Genomic DNA, 15,587 nt, shown 5'->3' with positions numbered 1-15,587 from the left:
TTATAGTAACATTCGTTATGTTATATAATGTATGTTATGTTTCAGTATAGGGCCAAAAGTAGAATCTGCGGGATGAAGCACAATCTTTTTGAGTGAAGAAGTCGGCCCCTACATGACTGGTTATAGATTTAAACTACATTTCCCAGAATGCCTCGGTTTAATAAAGAAGATAATTAAGGGGGAATTGTGGTAATTAACACCTGTGGTTATATAGCAGCTTTGCACTGTCAGGGAGGGGCTGATCAGGCTGAGTCGTGCACACAGGCCTGGGAATAAAAAGGAAAACGTCAAGGTAAAAGAAGAGGATCTTTTGTAATTGGGATGGTTTGGGAGTCAGTAAGCGGTTTAGCTGCCTGACCTTTAGATAGCAACTGTTTAAGTTTAGTTAGTACTGCAAAGAGGGAGTTAGGTTTGATTTGGTTTCTTGTTTTGCTTGTTGTCCTGTGTAAAAGGAAACGGCTTTACCTCTGTGAAGAGACACTGCTATCAGTAAGCAGACAGACACCGCCCCGTATTCACTTCCCTTGCTGTTGTGAGAGTCCTGATTGATAACAGTTAGATAGCGTGGAAGATCCGGAACTGTGTTCAGAGTACACGCCAAGGGCAAGCTTTGTCACAGTAGAGATCATTTAGATTTCTTTTCTTCGGCAGTGTTTCTGTATGGTTGCCATACCTTTCTCAAGGGAGCACCCCGTATGTCTGATATAAGCAGTGATATTATACATGTTGAGACCCATTTCTTGTTTCTCTTCCTGCAGAGTGCAGACCCCGGGAGCACCCTGTACCAGAGCTTCCAGGAGGTTACAGCGGGTGTGATGGAGGGGCAGAAGGAGGGGGCTGATCCCCCTCTCAGGCACGGCACTGGCCACATGTCAGTCACAGAGAGGCTCAGGAAAGTCATTCAGGAGCTAGTGGACACAGAGAAATCCTATGTGAAGGTACTGCAGGGCCCGGCCATGCTGTTTATTTGAGGTGCCCCATGCATAATTTATTTTGAACCCAGGCTATAGAGGAGGTGCCCCATGCATCATTTATTTTGAATCTAGGCTATAGAGGAGATGCCCCATGCATCGTTTATTTTGAACCTAGGCTATAGTGGAGTTTTTTACCTTTATCTTGATAACCGCTCATGTAATTGTACTGATGCAGATTCCTTAACACAAGTTTTATAGGAAGGGGAGTGGGGACTGTACATCATGCTGCTGTTAAGCAAAGCGTGCTTGACAATGCTAGGCAGCTGAAGCATTGTGCTAGCAGAATAAGGCCGTCCCAATTATGATATGTACCACAGCAACATACAGGTTGGGGATTCCATACATATCAATACGTTCCTCTTTTTAAACTCCCAGGATTTGAGCTGCCTCTTTGAAATCTACCTGAAACCCCTACAGAACGAGACCTTCCTCACTCAAGATGAGGTATGGAGAATGGCTCTCTCATTTTATTTTTGTATTCTTGTCCTTTGTATTCACTTTCTTTGAATGCAGAGGGAATTCTTGAGTGGAATTTATTTGAGGTGATATGAAATGTACAGCGCGAGACGTTTCACAAACGAGTGTGATATTGCTCTGGCTGGTGAAGCTCTCCAGGTAGATTGCTCTGGCTGGTGAAGCTCTCCAGGTAGATTGCTCTGGCTGGTGAAGCTCTCCAGGTAGCAGTGTGGAAGCTAAACAAAGGCAATGGCCATGAAGAACAGTGCAGTTCTTAACGGGTTCCACGCATTGGAATAAACTCGTTTACCACCCAGAGACATCCCTACTTCTTCTGTGTAATGCATTCTCATCATCGCTGGCATTTTCACTTCTTGGAATAGAGTGAGGGCTCTGTATTCCAGTCATTCTGGTAAGTGGCAGCTCATGATAAGTACTGGGTTCTGAGGTACAGTAATCAGCATGTTTTGGAAGTTCAGCCATTGAGTAGACGTGTGTTTTACATTGGTCTTCATTGGCTGCCTGTATTGAAATGCTGGTACTGGAGAGCAGTTTAGTGTCTTAGTGGAAATGCATGTGATGTGTTTACCATTCCCACAGATGGAGTCCCTGTTTGGGAGCCTTCCTGAAATGCTGGATTTCCAGAAGGTGTTCCTCCAGACGCTGGAGGAGAAAATCGCTTCCTCTCCTGATTTCAGCACCCTGGAAAACCCATTCCAGTTCAAGGTGAGTAACGTTTTACCTGTTTTTCAATGAAACAGAGTTACAGAAAAAAAATCCATTATCTGAATTAAAACCAAAATTGCTAAGATTATGAAAAGTTGCAAAAAGCACAAGAGAGCATTGTTTTTTTCCTGCATGCTTGCATTGCTGCTTCATTTGGTGTTTTTTTTCTTTAGTAGTTCCCTGTGCTTGGTGTATTTATGTATTTCTGCCCTGCATGAAGATATGATTTATTTTTCTTTTTTTTCGGGACTGTAATAAACTGTTCTCTAAAACAAGGAACTAAACTAATCTGAACTAACATACTGACGTGATAACCACAGAATGTAACAAAAATAAGGGTGTAAAAACATTTTAACAGCCATTTCAGGAAATTCTTATTTATTTCTTAGCAGACACCCTTATCCAGGGTGACTTACAATTGTTACAAGATATCACATTATTTTTACATACAATTACCCATTTATACAGTTGGGTTTTTACTTGCGCAATCTAGGTAAAGTACCTTGCTCAAGGGTACAGCAGCAGTGTCCCCACCTGGGATTGAACCCACGACCCTCCGGTCAAGAGTCCAGAGCCTTAACCACTACTCCACACTGCTGCTGATGAAAAATATCTGAGCAGCACTGTTTTCTCATGCAGATGTATGATGCTTTGGGCTTTAGGGACATTTATTAGATTTATTACATTAATCAGAGTAACAGCCGTTATACAGTAACATTTATCAGAGTAACAGCCGTTATACAGTAACATTTATCAGCGTAACAGCCGTTATACAATAACATTTATCAGAGTAACAGCCGTTATACAGTAACATTTATCAGAGTAACAGCCGTTATACAGTAACATTTATCAGAGTAACAGCCGTTATACAGTAACATTTATCAGAGTAACAGCTGTTATACAGTAACATTTATCAGAGTAACAGCCGTTATACAGTAACATTTATCAGAGTAACAGCCGTTATACAGTAACATTTATCAGAGTAACAGCCGTTATACAGTAACATTTATCAGAGTAACAGCCGTTCAGCAATTAACATTTATCGGGCTGTGTCCACTGATGTGATGTGCATTGTTTTTGTTTCATTTAACGAGGTTCCTTTTCAAGAGGTGTGCGTATGGAATTGTGTGTTTCAGAAGCTGCTGTTTTCCCTTGGAGGCTCCTTTCTGTACTATGCTGACCACTTCAAGCTTTACAGTGGCTTCTGTGCAAACCACATCAAGGTTCAGAAAGTGCTTGAAAGAGGTAAAAAGACAAGTTCTTTAAATATTGTTTTTTAAGAAACAATTATTACTATCCCATGGGGGGGGGGGGGGGGGAGAGATAGTATGTTTACAGTTGAAGTAGATTAGAGTGTTTAATGCTATTAAAGTCTCTTAACAGGAGTGCTAACACAGTCTTTAACATTAGTGTTCTTACTACTTATTAGATGAAGAAACCTTATCACAGGCCCCCCCTTTTATCACGATTAGAATCCGTGCTCTGTAAACATGATGTAAATGTTATTAACAGCAAGGGATTATGTGTAGAGATGACTCTCTAATACAGTACTTTCTCTTCGCTAGAAGAATGTTATGAGATACATTGTTACACGATTTATGGTCATCACCACTTCTAACAGGACCCTAAACCACAGTGCCTCCTGGGTCCTAATCACACCCAGTGCAGGAGGTCAAACGGTCTGATTACAGAGCAACATTTACACACAGAACAGTGAATGATTAGCTACAGCAGCTAAATGCAAACACATCTGCATATCCTCAATTGCAGTTTAAAAAATAGGCAGAAAAGACCAAACAAAAAAAACGATTTATGCAGGAAAGCAGAGGAGGGTGCGATATATTGCTTGTGCTAATGAGAAATGTGATTTTACTATAGTGTTTGTCAGTTTTTAACAGCAAGATGTTAAATGACATTTCTGGGAATATGAAAGTGTGGGTATGACAGTGGCTAGACAAAACTAACAGAATTGTGTGCAATTTGTAAACGAATGTACAAACATTAGGTGTATGAAGCTTCATTTTCTTGCGCGTTCTTCATTTGCTGTTATGAAGTGTGCTGTGCTCCCAAAGAGATGCTCGTGACTCCCAGAAGCTGGCAGCGCCCTCTTGTGGTGATTAGACTAACTTACCTAAGAGGAGGCTCTGAAGTTTTGTTAAAGGAGTGCTAACCACTGCTTTAAAAAATTAAAACAATAAATAAATAAAAGGTGCCTACCTCTTCAGCTTTATCAACATTATTACTGGCCCTCATTTGTTGTGTTAAAAAATTAAATGGGTTCATTTTTTACAATAATTCAAGATATGCAAATATTTCAAATTACTGACACTGTATTTTTTTACTGACATCATTTAAAAAACAAATAGAAAAAATACATAAAAATACATTATAAAATAGTCTAGTTTTGTGTACTTCCATTTCTTTAGGTCTTATCTCCTTCTTCTGGTCATACATGGACGCATTTGCAGGCTGGATCGTTGCTCTGAAGCTGGTGCTGTTTTTAACAGCCGTCTTGATAGTCAGAATTCCATTCAGAATGTCTGGAGACTATTGATTTCTTCTGTCTGTTTTTACAAGGTTCATCTGAGAAAAAAAAGTGTTTTAATTCTGCAGTGCTGTGTGGCAAAGTCAGCATAGTAATGGCACCCTTGGCAAGTGTAGTAAGCGTGGCTCTCCGCTAGGTATATACAACAGTGCAGTTTTGTGCCCGTTTTCATCAGCTGCCAGATCACATATAAGATCCTCCGTCAAATCAGTCAGTCACTTGTTATTCCATAAATTCCATCTAGGCTATCCAGCATATTTCCAATAACAAAAAAGCATTGCAAGCTGGACGATGTCTCCCGAGCTCGCTGTGCTTTGTTTACTTACTTGGTTGAAGAATGCATATGCTAATTTCATCACAGTATTGTTAATTGGTATTCTTCTTTTGATGCTTTTCAATGCCGTTACATAAGGTGTGGGTATATTTCATTCGAGCTGATTGGAAAAGCCGCAAGCAATACAAAATATGCCATGTTTATTTTACTTTACTTGTGTCGCCGCGTGAAAGTGAGCGAGACAGTAAGTTCTGGGTCAGCCAGTTTGATTTTCTGTGAACACAAGTGAGATACACGACCTAGGTTGAAATGTCAGTGAGTGAAGTTCTTCCAGTTTGTGTGCAATTCCGTATCTGTTTAAAAATTAAAAATAAAAATAACTTTTCGTTTTGGGCCCCCTCATGACTTTGGGCCCCAGGCAGGATCCTACTTTGCTATGCATTAATCCAGCCCTGCCATTGATAATATTATTAGTGCTGATGATAGAGGTCAGAAACCATGTAAGCACAACTTTACAAGCACTGCCCTGCCCCCAGCCGCCTGCATCCTTCAGGCTGTCCGGTAACAAGCTCTCTGTTATTGGCACTAGTAATATTACCAATGGCCAACCTTTTGGTTGGTTGCTGTAACACCAACTCTCCAGAGTGCAGTAACTGTAGGTTCCTTATTTCATTCCAGCCCAGTTTACCATTTTTTGTTTATTTTTTATATAAAATGATTCACGCCTTCACCCTTATAGTTGTCCCAATTGAACCGATGAAACAGTCTACAGTAATACAGCCGGGTTCAACACCGCTAACCGACAGTGTGTTGTGTGTTTTAGCTAAAACAGACCGAGCTTTTAAGGAGTTTCTTGGCGCCAGGAACCCGACCAAGCAGCACTCATCGACATTGGAGTCGTACCTCATCAAGCCAGTGCAGCGAGTCCTGAAGTACCCTCTGCTGCTGCGGGAGCTGGTGTCTCTGACAGATGCAGAGAGCGAGGAGCACTATCACCTGACAGGTACGCCTGGGACTGCAGCACACGAGAGTGAACATGTTCTCATTGTATACCAGGGGACTGCAGCACACCAGAGTAAACGTGTTCTCATTGTATACCAGGGGACTGAAGCACACCAGAGTGAACGTGTTCTCATTGTATACCAGGGGACTGCAACACACCAGAGTGAACGTGTTCTCATTGTATACCAGGGGACTGAAGCACGCTGGAGTGAACGTGTTCTCATTGTATACCAGGGCATTTGTGGCCATATAAAAAGCTATACAAACCATTATATTATATCCTCCAGTAATATTTTGGAATTGTCAAGCAATTCCAAAAACTTTCTTGTCAGTGTGTGCAGCTCTGGCCAAAAGATTTGTATCACCTAGAATTTTAGGATTGAGACATAATTTAAACAAAAAAACTATATGAACATAATGTAGATATTTTATTTAACATCATGTAATCCAAAGAAACTATACAATGATATTGCAAAAGTCCACTGGAAGCCATAATAGTAGTACAGTATTTCATGTTGGATTTCAAAATGTCACATTGTTCAATTTGTCAGTTTTTTGTTAAGTATATGGAAAACTACAAAGCGATGTGTAATTCAAGATGTTAAAGTAACATTATTCTGCAGGTTTCATTCGTTAGTTCATTCTATAATCTCCTGAATAATTTCATTGCATGGTTTCAAAGGCTTGGTTTAAAATTCTGATGTTCTCAAAGATTGCCTTGAAATGAACATACTTGTGTTAAGTTGATATATTCTAATATAATTTAATGAATTTTAAACTATGCAGTGATTCTGTTTTTATGATGCAGGATATCCATGAATATATGAAATACACTTTCTGATAAATGTTTTAAGTGTGTTACTGCATATTTGCTGACTGCTACTGAATTTGAATCGCAGGTTTCAAAACCATCATTACACTTTGAATACTTAAACCTTTGTATTGTACTGGATCATAAAACTAACAACTAAAGTAAAATGATACTTGATGTATGGTATCGGTCACTTGCTGTAAATGCAGGTACAATAGTATTGAAATATACTCACTTTGAAATATTATCAGCAAATTTGCAGTAACAAGCTAAGTGTACTGAATATAAAACGCATGATACATATGTGGTGCTAATAATGATTTTGCATTCTTATCTGTAGAAGCATTTAAGGCCATGGAGAAGGTGGCCAGCCACATCAATGAGATGCAGAAAATCTATGAGGATTACGGGACAGTGTTTGACCAGCTAGTTGCAGAACAAAGTGGAAGTGAAAAAGAGGTAACTGCAAACATCTTCCCCATGTGGGCATGTCATGGAGTGGCTGGGAGATCTGGTTTGCATTCTTAAAGGAGGGTTTTCTCCCAAGCTTTGGGTTTCGTCTGGCACAGATCAGAGTGACGTGAAGATGTCTGGCCTGGCTGCAGTGCTTGTGTTATTGAAATCATATTCCCCAGGGATAGATCGGCACAGCTGGCAGTAAATGGGGGAGGAAAGTACTGTTTGTTTATTGTTTAACTGAGTCCCTGCCGGTTTCCCATCCCCTGCCCCGGGAGCGTCAGAGCCAATGTGACGCCCCCTTCGGAGTCCCCAGGACAGTTCGGTCTCTTTGCACAGCCCGGACACGAACCACCGCCGTCCAAGCTGTGTGACTCACCCTGCGCTCCCAGCTGTTTTGAGACTCGTGTCTGTAATGTCACCAAAGTGTCTTTTTTATCATCTACGAAATATTACTAAGGTTAGACCTTGTCTTTCATTGCTTGATTCTGATAAGCTAATTCATGCTTTTGTCTCATCTAGACTTGATTTGCTGCAGTGCTCTTTTTGGTGGGTTACCAGACCATGCCTTTTCATGGTTATAGCTTATTCAAAATGAAGCAGTGCGGTTGCTTCGTAAAAAAAATTAAATGTGGCCACAACTCCCATGCTGGCTTCTCTACACTGGCTTCTCTACACTGGCTTCCAGTACGATTTAGAGTTGATTATAAGATCCTACTTTTGACTTAAAAAAGACTTCATGACCTGATTATCTAAAGAGCTCTTGTCCCTACATGCACCTAGACGTGCTTTAAGGTCGTCTGATTCTGGTCTTCTGTCCCTCCCAAAGATTAGGAGCTTTCAGTTACAATGCTCCCAGATTGTGGAATAAACTACCATCTGACATCAGAGATGGAGAGTCACTTAATATTTTTAAATCAAGATTAAAAACTCACTTGTTTACAAAATACAAAATGTTAAGTGTTCTTTCATCTTCTCTTTCTATTTCTCTAATGTTGATGTTTTTTTTGGTGTTTTGATTTATTTCATTGTAACTTTTTCATGTTTGTCTTGTTTTTTTATTATTGTAATTCATTTTATTGTAATTGTTGTTTTTATTGACTTGTACAGCTCTTTGGGATACTGTTGTATGAAAGGCACTATATAAATAAATACACGTACTTTCTTAGGCTCGCTTCTCACTTATAGGGGTACAATCACAGACTCTGAGGCTACATTACGCACAGTGGTGTGTTGCATTGTTAATAGCTGATGGGAAGACTGAAATAGCTGCTGTGTAATTCTCAGGTCACTGAGATTTCCATGGGAGAATTCCTCATGCATTCCTCTGTAATCTGGCTCAACCCTTTCCCGTCACTGGGTCGGATGAGAAAGGATCCTGAGATCACTGTATTTGGTAAGTAAATGCTTTTGAAAATCTAAACCTTTAGTAGAGAAAGCATTGGATTTAATTTGAAAGCCGTGTTCTTTACAAAGTGTCAAAGACACACAGCAGGCTCTATTGTAGTTTCCCATAGTAACGGTGTAACCCATAATGTGATGTAATTGAGGGTTATTATGTAGATGATATGCAGTACAATGGAAAGACTGTCACTAAGTGCAGCTGTCATGTAAGGTGCAGCGCTATGCTGTACTGTAACAAACACAACACGTGCAGTGCAGCAAGTTCAATTCATCTCAATATGAAAAGGGAATAAAATGCCCCAACTAGCAAACTGAGCTAATCAGTATGGCATAAAACCTTTATATGCTGGTTAAGGATCATTTATATTTGATGTCTGTATTTCACAGTACTTGACTACACCTTACATTTTATAGAAAACCATTTTATTTTCCTCCTTCAGTTTTTAAGAAAGCTGTGATCTTGGTGTACAGAGAGAGCAGCAAAATGAAAAAGAAAACAGTAAGTATCGCTGCCTTTTGTATTGGAGTTATCCTTGGTGTTTGTATTTTGTGTTTTAATTTAATGACATTACTGTTGCACACAGGTTCGTTTGAATGTATTTTTGTATTGGAGTTATCCTTGGTGTTTGTATTTTGTGTTTTAATTTAATGACATTACTGTTGCACACAGGTTCGTTTGAATGTATTTTTGTGTTGTTGTTTTAAAGCAAGCTAACACTCGAGCTGCATACATCCACGGGGATATGGATCCATTTAAATTCCGCTGGCTTATTCCTTTATCCGCTCTTCAGGTGCGGCTGGGGAATGCAGCAGGTGAGCAGGATTGTGTGCTTGTGTAACTGGAAGTGATCGCTGATGTTCGTTGAGTTCAGTATTATACCTTCACATTATCGGATTGATGTTCAGTTATTCAAGCATAGTGTTTGCTCTTTGCAGCCTGTATGTATGATGTATATGTGTTTGTATGAAAAAAAGACACAAAAAAAGAAAAAAAGTATAACCAAGAAATGTAGAACACGTAGAGTTAGATGTGATTGTATTACAACCTCTTCATCCACTTTGCACTTCCATAATTATTATTATTATTTATTATTATTTATTTCTTAGCAGACGCCCTTATCCAGGGCGACTTACAATCGTAAGCAAAAACATTTCAAGCGTTACAATACAAGTAATACAATAAGAGCAAGAAATACAATAACTTTTGTTCAAGTAAAGTACAAGTTTGACAAACCACAATTCAATAATACAGCAGGTAATAGTGATAGTTACATCAGGATATGATTAAATAGTGATAGTTACATCAGGATGTGATTAAATACAAAGTACTACAGGTTAAAAACTTGGCAGATTACAGTATTCTGAAGTATAGGATTAAATGCAGTAAAATAGGGGGCAGATAAGAGCAAAATAAAGCACATTTACATGAAGGGTGATAGTGTCCCAGGATATAAACAGAGGAGTTCTACAGGTGCTCTTTGAAGAGGTGAGTCTTAAGGAGGCGCCGGAATGTGGTCAGGGACTGGGCAGTCCTGACATCTGTAGGAAGGTCATTCCACCACTGCGGAGCAAGGGTGGAGAAGGAGCGGGCTTTGGAGGCAGGGGAGCGTAGCGGAGGTAGAGCCAGTCTTCTAGTGCAGGCGGAGCGGAGAGGTCGAGTGGGGGTGTAGGGAGAGATGAGGGTCTGGAGGTAGCTGGGTGCAGACTGGTCAAGGCATCTGTAGGCTAGTACAAGAGTCTTGAACTGGATGCGAGCGGTGATCGGGAGCCAGTGGAGCGAGCGGAGTAGTGGAGTAGCGTGGGCGAAGCGAGGCAGAGAGAACACTAGGCGGGCAGCAGAGTTCTGGATGAGCTGGAGCGGACGGGTGGCGGACGCAGGGAGGCCAGCCAGGAGGGAGTTGCAGTAGTCTAGGCGGGAGAGTACCAGGGCCTGGACCAGGAGCTGGGTAGCATAGTTGGTGAGGAAGGGTCGGATAAGGGTTTTATTGTATTTTCTTAAGTTAAATGGAAGAACACAATACAAGTGCAAAGAATCAACAGGAAAGGCATAAGAATAGGGATATGAGAAAATGATTTAGGGATAGGCATGGGATGGGAATGTGGATGTGAATGGGGACGGGGATATGACTAGGGATAGGCATGGGAATGGGGATATGGATAGGGATAGGGATGTGAATAGGGATAGGGATATGAATAGGGTTATACATGGGGATGAGGATATGAATAGGGATTTGAATAGGGATGGGGATGTGAATAGGGATATGAATAGGGATGGGGATGTGAATAGGGATGGGGATGTGAATAGGGATGGGGATGTGAATAGGGATAGGGATGGGGATATGAATAAGGATAGGGATGTGAATAGGGATAGGGATGGGGATATGAATAGGGATTTGAATAGGGATGGGGATGTGAATAAGGTTAGACACGGGAATGGGGATGGGTATAAGGTGCTGTTTGTCATTATTGAGAAACCTGCTGTTCATGGAGAGCCAAGTTCTGTAACATAAAAAAATTAATTTGTTGTATTTGTATATATTTACAGGAACAGACACCAACTGCATCTGGGAATTGATTCACACAAAGTCTGAAATTGAGGGAAGACCTGAAAGTGTATTTCAGCTGTGCAGCAGGTACTGTCTGCTCCTGGACTCAAATATGTACATTATGTTAACATCTGATTGCACACAATCTTAATATTACTGTAGGAAATATAATACTTTAGTGCAAGCTTTGATTCACATAGCTTGCCCCCTCACCCAGTCTTGCTATCATCTTCTTCCTATGGAAAGGGGTGAACAAAACTGATGTACTCGATTCAGAAGTGAAGTGAATTCAGTTATTTCCATTTGCTGTGCTAAAGTCTGAACCCTGCTTGTGTAGACTTGCTATAATGATAAAGGAACATGATCAAGTGTGTTGTGTTCTGGGATGATCTCTCCGTTGTATTCAGAAGCCTTGCAGTCTGTCTCATGTTAAGGTCTGCAGTAGCATGGATGTTAGAACGTGTTTCAACAACATACAAACATCATCAGCGTTATCCACAGAGGACTGCTTCAGATTTCAGCTTTTCCTAATGACCAACCAGTGAATGTTTAAGATGGCCAAGTTTCAAAAACGGTGCCATAAAATAGAGCTGTATACTGTATACTGTACGAGCATCAACATATTATATAGAGCTGTATACTGTATACTGTACGAGCATCAACATATTATATAGAGCTGTATACTGTATACTGTACGAGCATCAACATATTATATAGAGCTGTATACTGTATACTGTACGAGCATCAACATATTATATAGAGCTGTATACTGTATACTGTACGAGCATCGACATATTATATAGAGCTGTATACTGTATACTGTACGAGCATCGACATATTATATAGAGCTGTATACTGTATACTGTACGAGCATCGACATATTATATAGAGCTGTATACTGTATACTGTACGAGCATCAACATATTATTTGCTATGAAGGGCAGATTGTCGACATTTGTTAATAAATAAATAAATAAATAAATAAATAAATAAATAAATAAATACTCCTACCTTAAAGTTTCCTGCCTTATATATATATATGTATATATGTATATAATTCTGTTTGTATGTATGTGTAATTGTCACAAAGACGGCCGGAGTGGGTGGCGTCAGACCAGAAGCAGGAAGTAAACAGACAGAGACTTGGAGTTTGGTGGAGCTGAGCGAATGGTTTCGCTCAGCATTTAATAAAACAGCACAGAAAATAAAAAGTTTGAAACAAAACAGGACACGGCACTTTAAGCCAAAATAAATAGACAGACAAAACGAACTAACACTTAACAAACGGTGCACGGAGACAAACACGGTGAGAACAAACACTTATATTTACGCTTTCTTTCACTGTCTTTCACTTTCTAGTTTCTCCTTCTCCACACCCGTTCTCCACTCTCGAATACCCAACACCGACTGCAAGAAATGTGCGTCTATATATACTATTGTGCTGGGATTCAATTACTAATTAATTATTCACTTGAATCCCAGCACGTGAATTAATTCTGTGCAACCCCGTGCTTACATATTACATTTAACCAGCACGTGAAGTGATTTGTGCTCTCCTCGTGCCTAAATACAAATCTACACTTTTTAAATACACGTGAAACACAGACCCGTTTATATCCCGTGTACCAATCTACACACCAACATTTAACACGCACGCAACATACAACACATAATAAGCACACGGGCGGGGCACATTGCCACAGTAATGTATCTTTATTCTTCTTATTAACAGACCTTGTTTTTCTTTTGCTGCAGTGTACCTGAAAGCAAGGCACATATAATTAAGGTTATTCGCTCAATTCTGAGGGAGAACGTCCGGCGACACCTGAGATGTGAGTTTCCTCTGGAGAAGATCTCAAAAGAGCGCCTCGTTCCCTTACGAAACACAATGCCGCTGTCAGCCAGGATCGGTAAGCACTTGATAGCACGCTTTCTTAAGGGAACCCTTTGCACAGCTGGAGTTGTATTACTTAGTTAACATATTGAATTACACACCGCTTTGTAGTTTTCCATATACTGCATATAAAACGGACAAAAATTGAAACATATCACATGAAATACTGTAGTACTATTGTGGCTTCCTATAGACTTTCATTTTGTAGTTTCTGTGATTACATGATGTTAATAAAATATCTAAATTATTTATTTATATATTTATTTATTTATTTATATAAATTATTATGTATTTATTTTTTAATTCTATTAATCAAAATAGAAGAGCTTTGAATGGGTTCATTCTCAGGGGAGGGTGGGGTGTGAATGGGTTCATTCTCAGGGGAGAATGGGGTGTGAATGGGTTCCTTACCCCTTGTAAACAAGGGCACCTACTGTAGTCTAACTAAAACGCAACTTCATTGTTCAAAAAAATATTCCTATTATGTATCATTGCAGGTTCTTCGAGGGCCTCCTGGTTATGCAAGCTGCCATCCAGCAATGAAGGAACCTTAAAGGCAACCCTGCTGGATTTGTACGAGGGGAGTCACAGTAGTGGCACTCAGAGCAGCGACTGTCGGGAAGCAGAGAGTATGCTGGATAACCACCCGCCCACCAGCCGGGACAGAGAGAGCATGCTGGACTCCCAGATACTGCGGCCAGGTGAGCCTGAGGACAACGCTGTCAAGGAATCAGACATTCTGAGTGACCACGACGATTACTGTGAGACTGGTAAAGAGTCTCCAACCAAAGACATTGAGGTCCAGTTTCAGAGGCTGAAGCTTTCCGAGGACTCCAGTGCAGACAGACAGCTAGCACCCTGTGTTCAGCCTGAGGCTGAAGAACTGGACGGGCCGGAGAGGCAGCCCATGCTGGTGCAGGGACACTACTGTCCCATCAAACGCAAAGGAAACAGCCTGAAAAGGAACAAGGGGGTGTTGTTAGCTATGAAGGAACACAGCAGATCTCTGGACAGCCAGTCAGAAGCAGCCATCTTGGATCTCAATGCCCTCCTGGAAAGGGAGTTTAGTGTTCAGAGTCTGGCCTCGGTCGTCAATGAAGACTGTTTTTATGAAACATCAGACAGTGATGAAAAACCAGTCTTCCCTTCTCTATAGAGTTTGTCCCATTGTATGCATTAGCCTAAACACTGAGGCCAAGTGAATTTTCTTTTAAGAGAGAGACTGAAATGGGTTCTGAAATAAAGGCATTTCTTTTTCCCTGTTTGATACAAGGATTCAAATTTTACTTAATGAGAAAATCCCTTGCTGTATCTGTGCACGAAGTACACATTTTGCCTAAATAGTTTTATTTAATTTTTTCTGTTGTTTAAGAAAACATTTCCTTGTATTTATTATGGTTAGTTTTCATTTAGAAAGCTATTTATGGACCAGTAGTTTGTCTTCCCAGTTAAAACGTATTACACGATGAAAAAGGACCATTTATTTTTCTGTACATTTTATATAACTTTGGGGAATGTAGAAGTATTGTTTGTGTTTTTTTTTAAATAAACGTTATCAAAGTGATCTGTTGATGTTCAATTTGGGGCTTTCCAGTTATGGTTTTACGTGATTGAAATCATTATGTATTTGTGCAACAGCTCTTTCAGGTTGGTGATGGCCTTTGTTTTGTTTGTTTTTAATGCTTTTTTAATTTCTTTTTTTTTTTTTTTTTATATATATATTTTTGAATTGTTAAAGCTACATGAAGACTAATGTATTTTCTGAAAATGACTGTACTGTAACTTAATTTGGGATATAGTTTGTATTCTTGACATTGTACAAGTAAAAATAAGTGCTGGAATTTGCAATAAATACTGTGTCTAGTAATATAGTGGTGTGTGTTTTTATCATTTAGAAAATGTACAGAAGGTTTAAGGTTCAGAAAAGACAAGGGCCCTGAAAGACTGGGATTCCAGTCCCATTGATAGACACAGTGACGCATTGCAGCTGTAGCATTGCAGCACAAGTGTCAGCAACAGATCAGTTTTATGGAGCAGTTTCAATTCAAAATACTGCATCAGTTCATTACCTCATGATGCTTTATAACTTTAATCACCATGACCCTATCTACACACTGTAAGGAGTTCTAAGTTAATTTTACATTTCACCTTAAGGAGAGGTCAAAGGTCACGATCAAGGTAATTTTTGAATAGAGCGTATATGGGTTCCTAAATGTGTTCTACAGTAACCATAACCCTATGTGCACTGTAAGGAGTTATAAGCTAGTTTTACATTTGACCTTAGAGAGGTTCAAGGTCACAAGCAAGGTGATTTTTGGATACAGCATATATGGGTTCCTATCTGTGTTCTATAGTAACCAATAACCTATATACACTCTGTAAGGAGTTATAAGCTAGTTTTACATTTTAACTTAAGGGGAGGTCAAAGGTTGCAGGCAAGGTCTTTTTGGATAGAGCACATATGGGTTCCTGTATGTGTTCCATAGTCACCATAACCTA

General features: G+C 39.9%; 1 protein-coding gene across 9 annotated transcripts in view; it reads left to right on the top strand.

Moving 5' to 3' along the window:
* The window catches only part of LOC117402918 (rho guanine nucleotide exchange factor TIAM2-like), a 101,697-nt gene extending 86,742 nt beyond the window's left edge, over positions 1 to 14,955 (top strand). For all 9 annotated transcript variants that reach the window (XM_059023487.1, XM_059023488.1, XM_059023490.1 and 6 more), the window contains 12 exons: positions 759 to 938; positions 1,350 to 1,418; positions 2,031 to 2,156; positions 3,293 to 3,401; positions 5,799 to 5,978; positions 7,129 to 7,247; positions 8,532 to 8,640; positions 9,089 to 9,147; positions 9,356 to 9,461; positions 11,194 to 11,281; positions 12,950 to 13,104; positions 13,586 to 14,955. In XM_059023487.1, coding sequence (XP_058879470.1) covers positions 759 to 938; positions 1,350 to 1,418; positions 2,031 to 2,156; positions 3,293 to 3,401; positions 5,799 to 5,978; positions 7,129 to 7,247; positions 8,532 to 8,640; positions 9,089 to 9,147; positions 9,356 to 9,461; positions 11,194 to 11,281; positions 12,950 to 13,104; positions 13,586 to 14,244 — 1,959 coding nt within the window. In that variant the 3' untranslated portion in view covers positions 14,245 to 14,955. The remainder of the gene's footprint in view (positions 1 to 758; positions 939 to 1,349; positions 1,419 to 2,030; positions 2,157 to 3,292; positions 3,402 to 5,798; positions 5,979 to 7,128; positions 7,248 to 8,531; positions 8,641 to 9,088; positions 9,148 to 9,355; positions 9,462 to 11,193; positions 11,282 to 12,949; positions 13,105 to 13,585) is intronic.
* Positions 14,956 to 15,587: the final 632 nt, after the last annotated feature.

The sequence above is a fragment of the Acipenser ruthenus genome, chromosome 5 (assembly GCF_902713425.1).
Source record: "Acipenser ruthenus chromosome 5, fAciRut3.2 maternal haplotype, whole genome shotgun sequence".
NCBI lineage: Eukaryota > Metazoa > Chordata > Actinopteri > Acipenseriformes > Acipenseridae > Acipenser > Acipenser ruthenus.
This window is presented reverse-complemented; position numbering and strand designations above follow the sequence as displayed.